The 12,761-nt window shown below is 53.5% G+C and overlaps 1 protein-coding gene across 3 annotated transcripts; it reads right to left on the reverse strand.

The window, feature by feature from the left end:
• Positions 1–249: 249 nt before the first annotated feature.
• Rasl10b (RAS like family 10 member B) lies at positions 250–12,554 on the reverse strand. Of its 3 annotated transcripts, none has more exons than XM_032913001.1 (4): positions 12,390–12,554; positions 8,860–9,216; positions 3,279–3,403; positions 250–2,719 (listed from the first exon to the last, which is right to left on the reverse strand). In XM_032913001.1, the coding sequence occupies exons 2-4, from the start codon at positions 9,073–9,075 to the stop codon at positions 2,449–2,451; spliced, it is 612 nt and encodes a 203-aa protein (XP_032768892.1). In that variant the 5' UTR covers positions 9,076–9,216; positions 12,390–12,554; the 3' UTR covers positions 250–2,448. The 3 variants fall into 3 exon arrangements, with proteins under 3 accessions (XP_032768892.1, XP_032768891.1, XP_032768893.1); XM_032913000.1 differs by lacking the exon at positions 12,390–12,554 and adding an exon at positions 11,880–11,965; XM_032913002.1 differs by lacking the exon at positions 12,390–12,554 and adding an exon at positions 9,928–10,350.
• Positions 12,555–12,761: the final 207 nt, after the last annotated feature.

The raw sequence follows: 12,761 nt of genomic DNA on the forward strand, positions 1-12,761 counted from the left end.
AGAAGTTAGGACTGAGCCTTGTAAGCATCTGTGAAGGGAGGCGATGGTCCCCTCTGTGTGGCTGTGATTAGCTGAGAGGGAAGGGAGTCACATCCAGAACCTTTTCTCTTTGGTCTTTTGGTTGGTCCCAAGCTTTCGGATGGGGGGGGTTACACACACACACACACACACACACACACACACACACACACACACACACACTGCAGGGACCCGCTTCTCCCTCCATGAGCAACAGAGCTGACACTGAAGTAGAGAAACGAGGGAAAACACTCCCTGATTTTTAATCTGACTTCCAATAACAGCTCGGTGGGTGTCACACACACTCCAGACCCTGTGTGGGAAACCCTGGTTGGGGAGGGGAAGGACAGAGACTCAGAATGGGGGTGGAGGGACCTGAAATCCAAGACCTGGGGTGAAGAGGAAAGGGTGAGGGGGCTACATTCCAATGACTCCCCAGTGGAGGCAAGCCAGAGGTCTGGATCCCCCATCCTCACCTCGGGTGCCCCAGAGTTGGGGGGGGTGATCGGGCACATGGGAGGCTGCCATCTTTACCCCACGCCCCGAGGAACCAGTGGTGGGGCTGCAGGAGAGGAAAGTGGGCACCCCTTCTCCTTACCCTCCCGGCCACTCTGAAGTGTGGGGAAGGGGAGCCACTGCCTCTGTTCCAGAGGGAGGCTCAGAGAGGGCAAATCGCTAGCCCAAAATTGTGCAGGACAGCAAGGACTAGAACCCAGAACGCTGGGCTGCCCCAGAGTGAGGGCTGCTGAAGTTGTACTGCCGTGCCCCCAGTCGGTAGAGGGAGTGCGATTCAGTGGGGAAGCAGAAGAGAGAATCATAAATTCCCTCCCACACGGGGACACCATAAATTCCCCATCCCACCCCTGCCCCCAGATTCCTCCCCATCACCTCTCTGGGTACCTGATTTCCTGGTCTGTGCACTGCAGCCTTGACAAAGGCTATGTACCCCTGTGTACAGGCGTCCTGTGGACCCCTCTTGACAAAGGGTCCTTATCATGCTCCCAACTGGACCAGGGCTGAGGCTGAGGGTTCAGCCTCAGGAACTTTCTTTGGCCAGGGCAGGGGACATGGAACCACTTCTTCCTCCCTCCCTCCAAGTCCCCGAGCAATCCCTCAGGCCACTCCTGGAATCTCCATTAGTATTATTTCTAAATCGGTACAAAACTGACAGTGATCAGCTCCGGTGACGAGAGGTAGAAACCCGGCCAGGCAGCCGGGGAAAATGGGGTGGGTGAGGAGTTAGGGCATAGGGCCAATCTGGTGTTGGGATAAGGGGTCAGATCCTGAGGGCCTACACGCATGGGTAGGGATACATGCCTATCTCACCCGGGCACAACTCCCTCGTTCGGCTCTGCCCCAATACAGACTGATCAAGACAACCTGAGACCTGATGGAGGCAGAGTCTTAGGCAGTTGGACTGAGGTGGGACTGGGACACAGAATCATCGCTAGCATAACGTGACCCCCTCCCGGGCACCATCTTCCCCACCCCCCATCCTCCACAAACTCCATATCCCTCAATGTAGCAGCCCATCCTAGTGCAGGAGGTAACAGGGAAGTGGGACCTAGGCATTATGGAGAGAAACTGATCCTTTGAGGAGTATCCTCTCCACACTGTCAAACAAAACAAAAAGAATTTTAGCCCGGGAGCAATCTGGCTTTAGGGTCAAGAGGGGCGAGGGGCACCCGGCAGGGACCATTGAGTTAAGGCTGGAAGGTAGGTGGTTGCGTCTCTGGGGGCTGCTGGGCAGGGAGGTCTCCCTGGATGAGGGAGAGCTCAGCCTTCTTTCCCTGACAGCTGTCGGACCTCAGCCCTCGGACCCCTTGGCTTCGGTCCTCAGGACACTTGCATCTCTCTGCCCTGTGCCGGTGGCGCTGCCGGGGAGAAGGCCTGGCATCAAAAACCTGCCAGGATCCGCGACAAGGGGATGGAGGAAATGAGAGCCCTGTGAGCGGAGCTGGGGAGCAGGGAGAAACACTGGAGGGTAGGTAGGACAAAAGAGGACTGACAGACACTTGAGAGGACAGACATTGGAAGGGGGGAAGTAGGGTAAAGACAGACACACTGTGGGGAAGATGGGCAGGGGCCCGGCCAAGACAGCACCTCCTCACCCCACCCTCCATTTCACACGCTCGCCCCTTGGCCTACAGGTTGTGGCCCCTCCTGGGGCCGGGCACTACACTACAGCACTGAAGGTGGCTGACCCAAGGAGACCCAGGTGGGAGGGGAGGACGGGGAGTGGCGGGGAGGCTCCCTCTCGCCCTCTGATTCTCGTGGGGGAGGTGCGTGGCTGTAGGGGTGCTTCAGGCCCGGAGTCCAGAGTTCTCCTCCGGGGGGGTTCCCTGCTCTGGCCCTGGTGTCCCGCGGGAGGCTGGCCCCGCCCCTCCCTCCCTTTCGCTGGGACAGTGCTGCTGCTGGGCGCGCGCGGCGTCACATGATGGCGCAGCGGTTGCGGCGCAGCGCGCCCTGAAAGCGCAGGGCAGCGTGCACGTGTTTGCAGCGGGCGCAGCCCACACTCTTGAGCAGCTCGCTGAAGAGCAGCAGGATGTGCCAGTTGTACTTGGCCGAGCACTCCACGTAGCCGCACTTCCAGGTCTTGCGCACCAAGTGCGACACGTTCCAGCGTGGAATCACGCGTCCGCGTTGCAGGTCGCGCTTGTTGCCCACGATGATGATGGGTGTCTCCGAGGTGCCGATCACCCTGCGGGTTGAGGCAGAAATTTGGGGGCGCTGCCAGTCTCGCAACCACTGGGCTCCGCGCTAGCGTGTGCTCTGATCCAGGTGCAGCCCCAACCCCTTGAGGAAGGTTACATCTTTAAAGAACACATCCAAAAAGTTGATACTGCCTATTTTACAGACAAGAAAACTGGGACTTATATGTCAAAACTGATCCGTGGCCATGCATTCCCAACCCCCGCTCTTCACTGTTAGTGTTGCCAACGTCGTAAGTCAGGGTCCCAAAATGAGTCAATAAAAGTGGGGTATGTGACCCACACCTGTAATTACAGCACTCGGGAGGCCTGAGGCAGGGACATTTTGAGTTCAAAACTAGCCTGGTTACATAGTGAAATCCTGTCAAGAAAGAAAGAAACGAAAAGAAAAGAAAAGAAAGGGGGTGGAGACTCGTGGGAATCAGAAAACAATACTTTTCACCTGTGTCCCTTCCTCCAGCGCCCCCGTCTGTGTACCGCCCCCCCCCCCGAGACAGGCTAACATTAAGGCGTCCGCTGAAGTAGCAATAGATTGTCACAGCTCCTCACCTCGTCTCCAGGATCTGCTGACGGATAGTCTTGACGTACTCAAAGCTGTCAAAGCAGCAGATGTCATAGACCAGGATGTAGGCGTGGACGCTTCGGAGTCCCCTGCAGCAGGCATCTGCCCACTCCTGCAACACCCCCGGCCAGTCAGAGCAGCCATGAGGCCTCCCAGCCTCCAGCCACCCTGTCAAACGGACCCCAAACCAGTCCTTTCTATCACCCACCCCCACCTCCAGAAGGCCAGGCCCTAGGAACACAGGTACTCAGAACTGTAACTTCCCCTTCCCTGTCAGGATAGAGCAAGCCACAAGCTGGCTGACTTTCTGGCCCACCACACCATCTTGTGGGGATCTGGAGGTTGGATCTGTCTGATCCATCCATCCAGTCTTTTGTTCAAAGTGCACTTATAAATTCCCCTAAGAGCACAGCCCTGACCTAGTGGCTGTACCTACTGTAATAATATCTTCCGAGGCTTAGCCGAAGCTCTGATTTACCACTTTTCCTGCAAGCAGGGGACTATGCCCGCTATTTCCTGTATCTGAGGCCATGGATTATAGTCTGGTTACAACTATCCTATTTCCGGTTTCTCACACCTGCAGTGAACATCCAAGAGGGTTGGGACCCTGTTATTTTCACTTTAGACATTCCCTCCTTCTGTTTCTTGTTTAGTGAGTCTTTAGCTTGTACAATTGCAACTGCACTGGCAAGCTCTCTCCATGGTGCTGAACCCACAGCCTACGCAAGCCCAAACAAGGTTCGTCCTATCCTTAACACAGCCCTCAGGTCTGTCTGAATGCAAGCATGAAAAAAGATCGAAACTGGATGCATAAGGGGGTCGGGTAGGAGAGAGACACGGGACTCTTGATCCTCCTGCCCCTTTTCAAATGCTGAGGTCACGAGCCTGCATCACCACGCCTGGCTTGACTATTTTGAGTATTTTAAAATATTTTCGTCTGAGAGAATTTCTCATGGAGGGGCTCGGGGAGCTGAAGTGCAAGATGAATAGGCCCATGGAAAGGCTAAATGTGTTAACGAGAAGGTTCCCTGAGAGATTAATTAGCTAGTTAGTCTGCCAGCAGATGTAATTGCAAAAGTCTGTTCGGGAAGGCAGCGTGCAGAAAGGAGGTCCCCGAAGCTTTGGGGTAGAGACCTTGGGAGGCAAAGGAAAGCAGGGCCTCTTCTCATGAGGCCCAGAGACGAGACTGTGGAGGGGAGGGAAGGGGTGTGTGTAGCGCAGTCATAAAGTACGCCCTGGCATGCCTGAGGCCTGGGGTTGCACCTCCACTACACACAAAAGGAAGACCAGAAGGACGCAGAGACAGGTCTCCAGACCCAGACAGCTTGCGTGTGGTCGAGGTAAGAGTTTCAGCTGAAGTGGAAGGGGCAGACTTGGGTGGCAGCTGTGGACTGTGGAGTTGGAAGTGGTGCCTCCAACTCAAAGGCTCGGGAGATGCTGCAGTGGGATCCCTGGAGAGATGATGTGGCATCTTTGCGCTGAGGTTTTAATTTCTGGTGCAGAGGCAGGATACAGAGGACAGATTTAAGAATGCAGAAAATGACAAATCTGCTTCCTCCAAGACCAGAGAACACCGTGTTCAGCAGGACACCCATTACCTTGGCATAGGGGTGGGGAGGGCAGGAGCCTGCATGCCTCCGCAAGTCTCCTCTTGCCCCATAAGAGGAATGGCTATCTCTAGAAAAAAAGAGAGCATAGGTTCCATGCTGTAAGCTCTTCTGGGATGCCAGAGAACAGCTGCCAGACTTTGAGGGTGACAGTTCCCCCCTCCTCCAACACACTGCCTCCTCAAGGGGACCCCAGAATGCCTCCCACTCACTCCTCTCAGGAGGCTCCTAAAAGAGAGCTCAGGATTGGCTAGGCTGTCCCTCCACTCCTTAACTGAAGAGAAGAATGGAAAAAGCTCAGCCTTCCTGCCAGCGTGTTCCACAAAGGGTTCTTCTTTTTTCTTTTTAAAGATTTATTTCATGTATATGAGTACACTGTCGCTGTCTTCAGACACACCAGAAGAGGGCATCAGATCTCATTACAGATGGTTGTGAGCCACCATGTGGTTGCTGGGAATTGAACTCAGGACCTCTAGAAGAGCAGCCTCAACTGCTGAGCCATCTCTCCGGCTCTCCACATAGGATTCTAATTTGTTCCCCTAGAGGTCATATTTGGACTGTACAGGGGATAGACTGAACATACAGCCCAGAGGTAAGGAATGTGCTTCATGCACAAAGCCCTGGGCTCAGCCCCTCGCTGACAAAGGGGAGGAGAAATAGAAATTGAGCACAGCTCCAGGGTCTCAGTCCCCTGGCCTCGCCATGTACTCTTGGGCATCTCCTTTGGCAGGTTGCACGTGCCCTCCAGCTTCCGCTTTCTGCTTTGGAGGAGAAGGCGCTGTGGACGGTAACAGTTTTAGACTGAAGCATGCATTGCTTTATTTCTAGAAAGCGATCATCAAGATTCTTAAGGTTTATATTTGATCGTAAAGTTTTTGACGTCCTTCTTAGGACTTCTATACAAAAAATCCTTTAACCATGCTCCAGGAGTGAAATCTTTGAGATCATAGCACCAAATATAAGGACCCATTAAGAAGCAAAAAGTCACCACATGTTGTGGTGCACACCTTTAATCCCAGCACTTGGGAGGCAGAGGCAGGAAGGCTTGGAGGCCAGCTTGGTCTACAGAGTGAACTCCAGGACATCAGGAGCTATGTATGTAGAGAGACACTGTCTCAAAAAGCCAAAGAGAAGAGGAGGGAGAGAAGGAGGAAGAGGAGGAAGAGGAGGAGGAAGAGGAGGAAGAGGAGGAGTTACACAAGCATGATACTACATGTCTATGATCCTAACATTTGGGAAGTGGAGGCTGGAGGTTCAGGGGTTCAGGGTCATCCTTGGCTATAGAAAAAGTTTTTGGTCAGATTGAGCTAAATGAGACACTGACTCAAAAATAACCCCTGCCCCCAATAATAAGAACCCAAAACAGGTATTAGTAGTTCTCAGAAGAAAAAAACAGAAACAAAACAAAAACAAAAACAAAAGCCCCAAAAGACTAGAAACACTAAAGAAAGCCTTAAACAGGGCTGGAGAGATAGCTCAGTGGTTAAGAGCACTGACTGCTCTTCCAGAGGTCCTGAGTTCAAACCCCAGCAACCACATGGTGGCTCACAACCATCTGTAATGGGGTCTGGTGCCCTCTTCTGACACACAGATATATATGCAGAACACTGTCTATATAATAAATATATCTTTAAAAAAAGAAAGCCTTAAACATACAGAAAAATGCACAACTTCACTCACAGTCAGGAATGCAAATACAGACCACACCGAGAACGTCCTCTCTCATATTCTAGGATAGCGGTTCTCAACCTTCCTAATGCTGCAGCCCCTTGGTACAGTTCCTCATGCTGTGGTGACTCTTGACCATTAAATTATCTTATTGAGAACAGCTGTTCTGGTGCCAAAAATGGTGAAGTTTTATAAGACACTCAACTTTTAGAGAAGGGTCTCTGGAGATCCCTTTCAAATCCCATCCATCCTAGTAAATGATCCTGTAAATACAGAAATTTATGTGCAAACTGACTTATGCAAAGGCTGATTATTCATTTGGCACTGACTGGACTGGTATAAGATTGGAAACCAAGGTTGGGGATTTAGCTCAGTGGTAGTGCGCTTGCCTGCAAGGCCCTGGGTTCAGTCCTCAGCTCCGAAAAAAGAAAAAAAAAAAGATTGGAAACCAACCAGTTGTCCAATAAGGAGGAAACCTCTTTGCAGTGGAGTTCTGAGTAGCCACCAGAATCATGATGTCCTCCAGATTGGGACAAGAAATAGTAGCTTTAGTTATAGTTCTAAGCGTAGTGGCACACACGTTTAATCCCGCACTTGGGAGACAGAAGCAGATGGATCTCTTTGAGCCTGGTCTACATAGCGAGTTCCAGGATATCCAGGGCTACAGAGAAAGACCCTGTCTCAAAAACAAAACAGAGCAACCACCACCACCCCGCCCCACCACAAAACCAAAACCAGCAAAAGTCAAACGGTAAGTTGAAGAAGCAACGGCCAGGCTTGGAGATGCATGCCTGTTATCCTGGCTACTCTGAAGACTATGCGAGAGGATTTCAAGTTCAAGGCCAGCCTGGGCAACAGAGCAAGATTTTTGTCTCTTAAAAACAAGGTAGGAGCCTGGGCATGTGGCCGAGTGGTGGCATGATGACTTAGTGAGGGGAGACCCTGGGTTCTATCCTAGGCATCAAAACAACCAAAGCAAGACACAGAAGACACAGAACATTGCGGGAGGGTAGGGGGATGGGAGGGTTATTTTTATGTAAAAAGGGGGAGGTAGAATGAGAACGCATCTTCTTACTTGAGTGTCAATGAACAATCAGAGACACTGGCTAGGGAGAGTAAACAGAGGATAAAGGAGCAGAGACCGGACAAACTGCTCTAGGCCACAGTTCAGCATTTCAACAGCATCTGACCCACTCTAGAATTAGTAAGGATAAATAAGCAACAGACCGTCAAGAGAGTAACCTGGGCTTGGAGCGGGGTTTTTGGCAACGTTCCCACGTGGGAAGCAGAAGGGTCTGGCCTAGTCCTCGCCGCCCTGACCTCTCAGGCCCTCTGTGGAACACATGCTTATACGCTTGGGTCAGGCTCTCATTCTTACAACAGGACAGATGGGGGCCTCTGTGAGGGTTGCTCGGATTCTGCTGAGCTCCTGCAGGCCCCAGCCTGAGATCGCTGAATTTTCTGTTACAACTAGCCAGGTTCTTTGCACAGTGAGGCCAGAGGACTCTGAAGTGAGCAAACAACATCTGGGAGCTCAGCTTCCCCTGAAGTCAACTTTCTCTCAAGCCAAAGGCAGAGAGAGAGGGGGGGAGGTATGCAGAGGCTCCAGTTCTAAAAGCTGGGGGGATACAGATAATGGGGACGTTTAGATTTAACCACAAGGGGACTAGAAGCAGTCCCGAGGCTGGGGAATAGGGTACCTGGGAGAATAGACCCTTGGGTAAGAGATCTGTATGGGGTCTCCAGAGCTGCTGAGAACATTCCTTCTCAGGTCTCAGTCTGTCCTGCGGTCCCTTCTACAGAAGACAATGAGATCATGAGGCAGGCAGAGCTGAGTATGAACAGGCTGTTAGTGTTGCTAACTGCTCCTCTTCTCCTGCCCCTACTTTGCTGAGACATCACCTTCCATGACCCCATCCTCCCGAGTGGGTTAGACACTTCCAATCAGCGCTACTTCAGCTCCCTCCTCTGCTTCAAAGGCAACATTCACTACATTGTATAACTGCCTGTTGATGTTAGTCTTTTCTCACCAGACTATGAGCTCCTTGAAAGCAAATCTCCATATCTGATTTTGCTGACCATTCGATCCTGGTGCCCAGTGCAAGGCCTGGTGCACATTAAACACTCATCAGACATCTTCTGGATTCACTAGCACACAAATGAGCACCTTCTTGGGATGGCTTTAAGGAAGGAGGCCCAAGGTGTAGTGTAGAGCTCCTGACAGTGCGGCCAGAGCTGGGAAAGTAGAGTGTAGTCTCCCCTTCTCCAGTGCCGGTTGCTCAAGGGAGCTTACCTGCAGTGTGTTGACAGGGAAGGCGCTGATGGGTGGGAAGTCCAGGATCTGCAGGTCGTGCACATGGCCATTCATGACCACAGCAGGCAGGTAGAGGCGGCGGGCGGTGGTGGGCACACAGACCTCGCTGAACTCGTTGTATAAGAACTGGCGCACGATGGCACTCTTGCCCACACCTCGCGCCCCCAGCACGGCCACCCGGTAGGTGGAGACCATGCCTCCCGCCCCACTCCGCCACCGCGTCCTTGCCTGGGGCTCCTCCGGGCTGCATATTCCAGGGGCTGGGGGCTCAGCCACCGTCAGGACCAACCATTGCTCCCTCTGCTTGCCTCTGGCCCTCTGTGGCCACCACCTAGACTGGGGGGACAAGAAGTGGGGTGGGGGGAAGGTTCAGTGCTCTGGCTTATCCCTGGACCTGTGCTGAACCTTCCCACCACTGCGTCTTTGCTTAAGCTACCATTGCCACTTGGGAAAGCTTTCCTTTTCTAGACCCCCTATCTCGATCCGTCCCCAAGTTCTTCACCTTTCTTATCCACTCTTTTTGCAACCCTTGATTCTTCACTGGGTCGGATTCCCCTCGACCAAAGTGTACTTCACTGCACAGCCTAGAGAGAGCGCTAGACTTGGATTTAAATTCCAGTCCCAGCCCCAAGCCTGGGACAAACATCAGCTCCTCTCCAGCTCGTCTCAAAGAACAAACGCATTTTAGCGGAGGTCCTCTTGGCATCCTCAGGGGAGGAAACTCCTCTTTGTGCAGAACTGCTCTCACATTCTGGACATCTTAATTTCAAGACTCTCAGGAGATCAGTGCCCACAGCAGCCTCCAGTTACCAAGATGACCTAAAATGCCCTCGGCATTTCCCAAAGTCCCACTGAACTAGATGACTGCATTGACTCTAGAGAGTCTTACATTAGAGCACTGGCTGCTGGCCTGCCTACACAGTTATCCTTGGTCAATACAGTTCCCCTAAGGGAGAAGTATTTCTATTTGCACTTCAGAGAAGCTCGGTGTGCTCCAAACTACACAGCTAGGAACCTCAGCTACTTTCTATGGGTTGTGGTGCTTACCACGTTTAAGCTTAGTGGTTCTAAACAGTGGCAAGCTAAAAGCCCGGTCTGAGTCTTTGACTTCCCTCGGAGCTCAGAGGGCCTGGTGCCACACAGCTGCTGCTGCCCAGGAAGGGGCAGGACTCTGGAGATGGACTCGTTACTGTTTTGCTTGCTCAGTTCCTGTGACTTTTAGAGCTCGAACACAAACCCCAGCTTTGATGATTTGTAGCTGTAGGTCTGTGGGTAAAACATCTGCTTTGGAGTCATGCTCTGCACATGTGTAGAACAGAGCCAGTAGCCCCCAAGACAAGCTCAGTAAATCTCTTAGCTGGAAGGCGAAAACTTGTGTTGAATGATGACCTCCTCCCCTTAGTTAAGTGGGTGCAGAGTGAGTTTACTGGGCTCTGATGGTTTTCGTCATGTCGTGTTCTCTCTCTCTCTCTCTCTCTCTCTCTCTCTCTCTGTGTGTGTGTGTGTGTGTGTGTGTGTGTGTGTGTGTGTGTGTGTGTGTGTGTGGTAGAAGCATGTTCTTTTCATATATGCATGGTTCATAGCTGAATGTCCCTCAGGCTGTCCTGGTTCACAATCTATGATTATACATGTGTGCACAATGATAAATAAAGGACAGACGGGGCTTAGAGCAAGAACCACTAAGGTTTGATTCCCAGTTCTGTCATTTACCTAAAGCATGACCTTGGCCAAGAAACTTCATGGGTATTGTGAGGTTGTCCAGAAAGCCCACTGTCTGGCACAGAGTGGGTCTTACAATGTACAGTGGCTACTGGTCATCTAAGGTTCTCCCAGACACTCAGTTGAACCTCCTGGGTAATCTAGGAATGGGTCACTACCTACAGATGCATGGGTTCATGAACTTGTAGTGTGTGTACCTGGGCACCCATATGCACGTATATAATGCCTTTCGATTTATTGAAGAACAAAATCTATCACCAACAAATCAAGACCCAGAGACTTAGGAGAGGAAGCCGCCTTAGCTAAGCCTGGGACTCTAACCTCATTTGTGCCTCAGGCAAGTCCCTTCCCCAACAGGTGCTCCTCTGAGCCTGCTCCCTACTGAGACAAAACTAACCCTCCCACGAGGATATCCCTTCAGGTCCTTAGGCCTCTGGGGCATCCCTGGATGTTGCCAGCTTGGCAAAGAGACTCAGCTGGGTTAATTACATAACAGCACAAGCAGGTGGGAATGGGGGAGTTCTGGGCAGTTCGAGAGGGCAAAGAGCAAGAAAGAAGAACACAGACTCACTCTGGGTGTGGCGAGGTTTCGGGATGTACCCTACCTGCAGGTTCTCAAGCCCCCAAACCAACTCTTTCTGAGTAGTAGAAGAAACAAAACCAGGTACAGTCTGGGAGTCAAGAAGTGGGTACAAGTACAAACCTCCTGTGCACTGGCCAGCCTCTGGAACTACGGGGCCTAAGTGTGGCCCTGTCCCCAACTCAGAGGGGACAGATGTCCCTTCGGTTCTTCCCAGGCACATGCCCTGGGTCTAAGCGGTTTACTAAGCCCACATGCCTGGTTATGTGGGGGTGAAAGGTCTGTCCCAGGAAGCAGGGCCCAGGCCCCCTGAGCTTCCCCAGGGCCTGCATTCTGCAGTGAGTCTGCAGACAGCTCCCGGCAAGAGACAGGGGTCACACACTCGGGCCACAGTCTCTTTCTAGTCCCTTCCTGGCCTGGACACCTTGGGTTTCTACCTCACACTGGGGAGGTGGGGGTTTTGAGGATCCTAAAGGCCGGGTCGTACATCCTCGGATGGTGTGTCCCTACCACGTCCGAATGGGGGTGGGGGCGCCGGCGGATTCCGGGCTCCCAATGACCCGATCGGTGGCAGGCGTGGGGGCTGCAGGAGCCCCGCTGGCTGCCGACCCCAGCTCCACTCCCACGGCCGCTTGCCCGCCACCCCCTCCCAGGCTGCCCCTCACCCCGCGGTGGCCCCGCTCCTCCTCCTCCCGCTTACCCGGGGCCGTCCCGGCTGCCTGCCCCCTGCCCTGGCCGGCGCGGCCCGCGCTCCCCCCAGGCTCCGGCGCTGCCTTGGGCTCCCCCGCCCGGGGGAGAGGAGGGCGCCGCCCGCGGCCCGGGCGCGGCGGGCTGGGGCGCGGGGGCCGCAGCACCGAGGGTCGCTCAGCTGCTCGCCCTGCGGAGCGCGCCGCCCCACTCGCGCCGGCGGAGGGGGGGGAGGCGGGCGCGGGGGGTTCCGCTGGGTCCCCGAGCCCGACGGATTCACTGAGGCGCCGCGGGACCGGCTCCCCAATCCCTAATCTCAACCTTCATTCCTCCCGCTACGCCCCCTGGCCCCCGCGACTCTCCCCTGGGAGAATGAAACTCGAGCCTGGACCAGTGGGGGGCGGGGACGAGAAAGGCCCCGGAGCCTCTGCCTTCGTTGCAACTCCCTTCCCTCACAGCCTCGCACCCTGCCCTCGGCAGGGCTCATCCCCTCCTCCCCACGCTCTGTCCTTCTGACCCTTACCGATGTAGTCAGTCAGCGACTGGCAGATGCCCAGCGTGTGTCCTGCTCTGGGTGCTGGCATCCAGATTCTTGCTCTTCCACCCCTGAAGGACGGAGTAGAGGGTGGTCACTCTCACCCTTCACTGCGGCAGGGAACAGCAGCAGGCCAGGCTAGCGCCAAGCAAAGCTGGTCCCCTGCCAAAGCATGACCTCCACTCCTCTAAGGCTGCAGATCCCTCTCCTCTGTGAGATCCCAGCATTTGCCGGGCTTGAGGGCGCATTTCCTCTTTTATTTACTCGAAAATAGTCCTCACCAACATATTTTTTATCAGTAGGTAACATACCAATGTGGTAAGAGCCTTGCCTAAATCCTCAAGTTAAATCTCCAGAACA

The sequence above is a fragment of the Rattus rattus genome, chromosome 9 (assembly GCF_011064425.1).
Source record: "Rattus rattus isolate New Zealand chromosome 9, Rrattus_CSIRO_v1, whole genome shotgun sequence".
Lineage (NCBI taxonomy): Eukaryota > Metazoa > Chordata > Mammalia > Rodentia > Muridae > Rattus > Rattus rattus.

Excerpts from the sequence above, each read along its gene's own strand:
- Rasl10b (XM_032913001.1), bottom strand. The coding sequence starts at position 9,075 with ATGGTCTCCACCTACCGGGTGGCCGTGCTGGGGGCGCGAGGTGTGGGC. Across the intron at positions 3,404-8,859 it reads TCCCTGTCAACACACTGCAG|GAGTGGGCAGATGCCTGCTG; the intron begins GTAAGCTCCCTT and ends GGGGTGTTGCAG. Across the intron at positions 2,720-3,278 it reads CAGCAGATCCTGGAGACGAG|GGTGATCGGCACCTCGGAGA; the intron begins GTGAGGAGCTGT and ends CTCAACCCGCAG.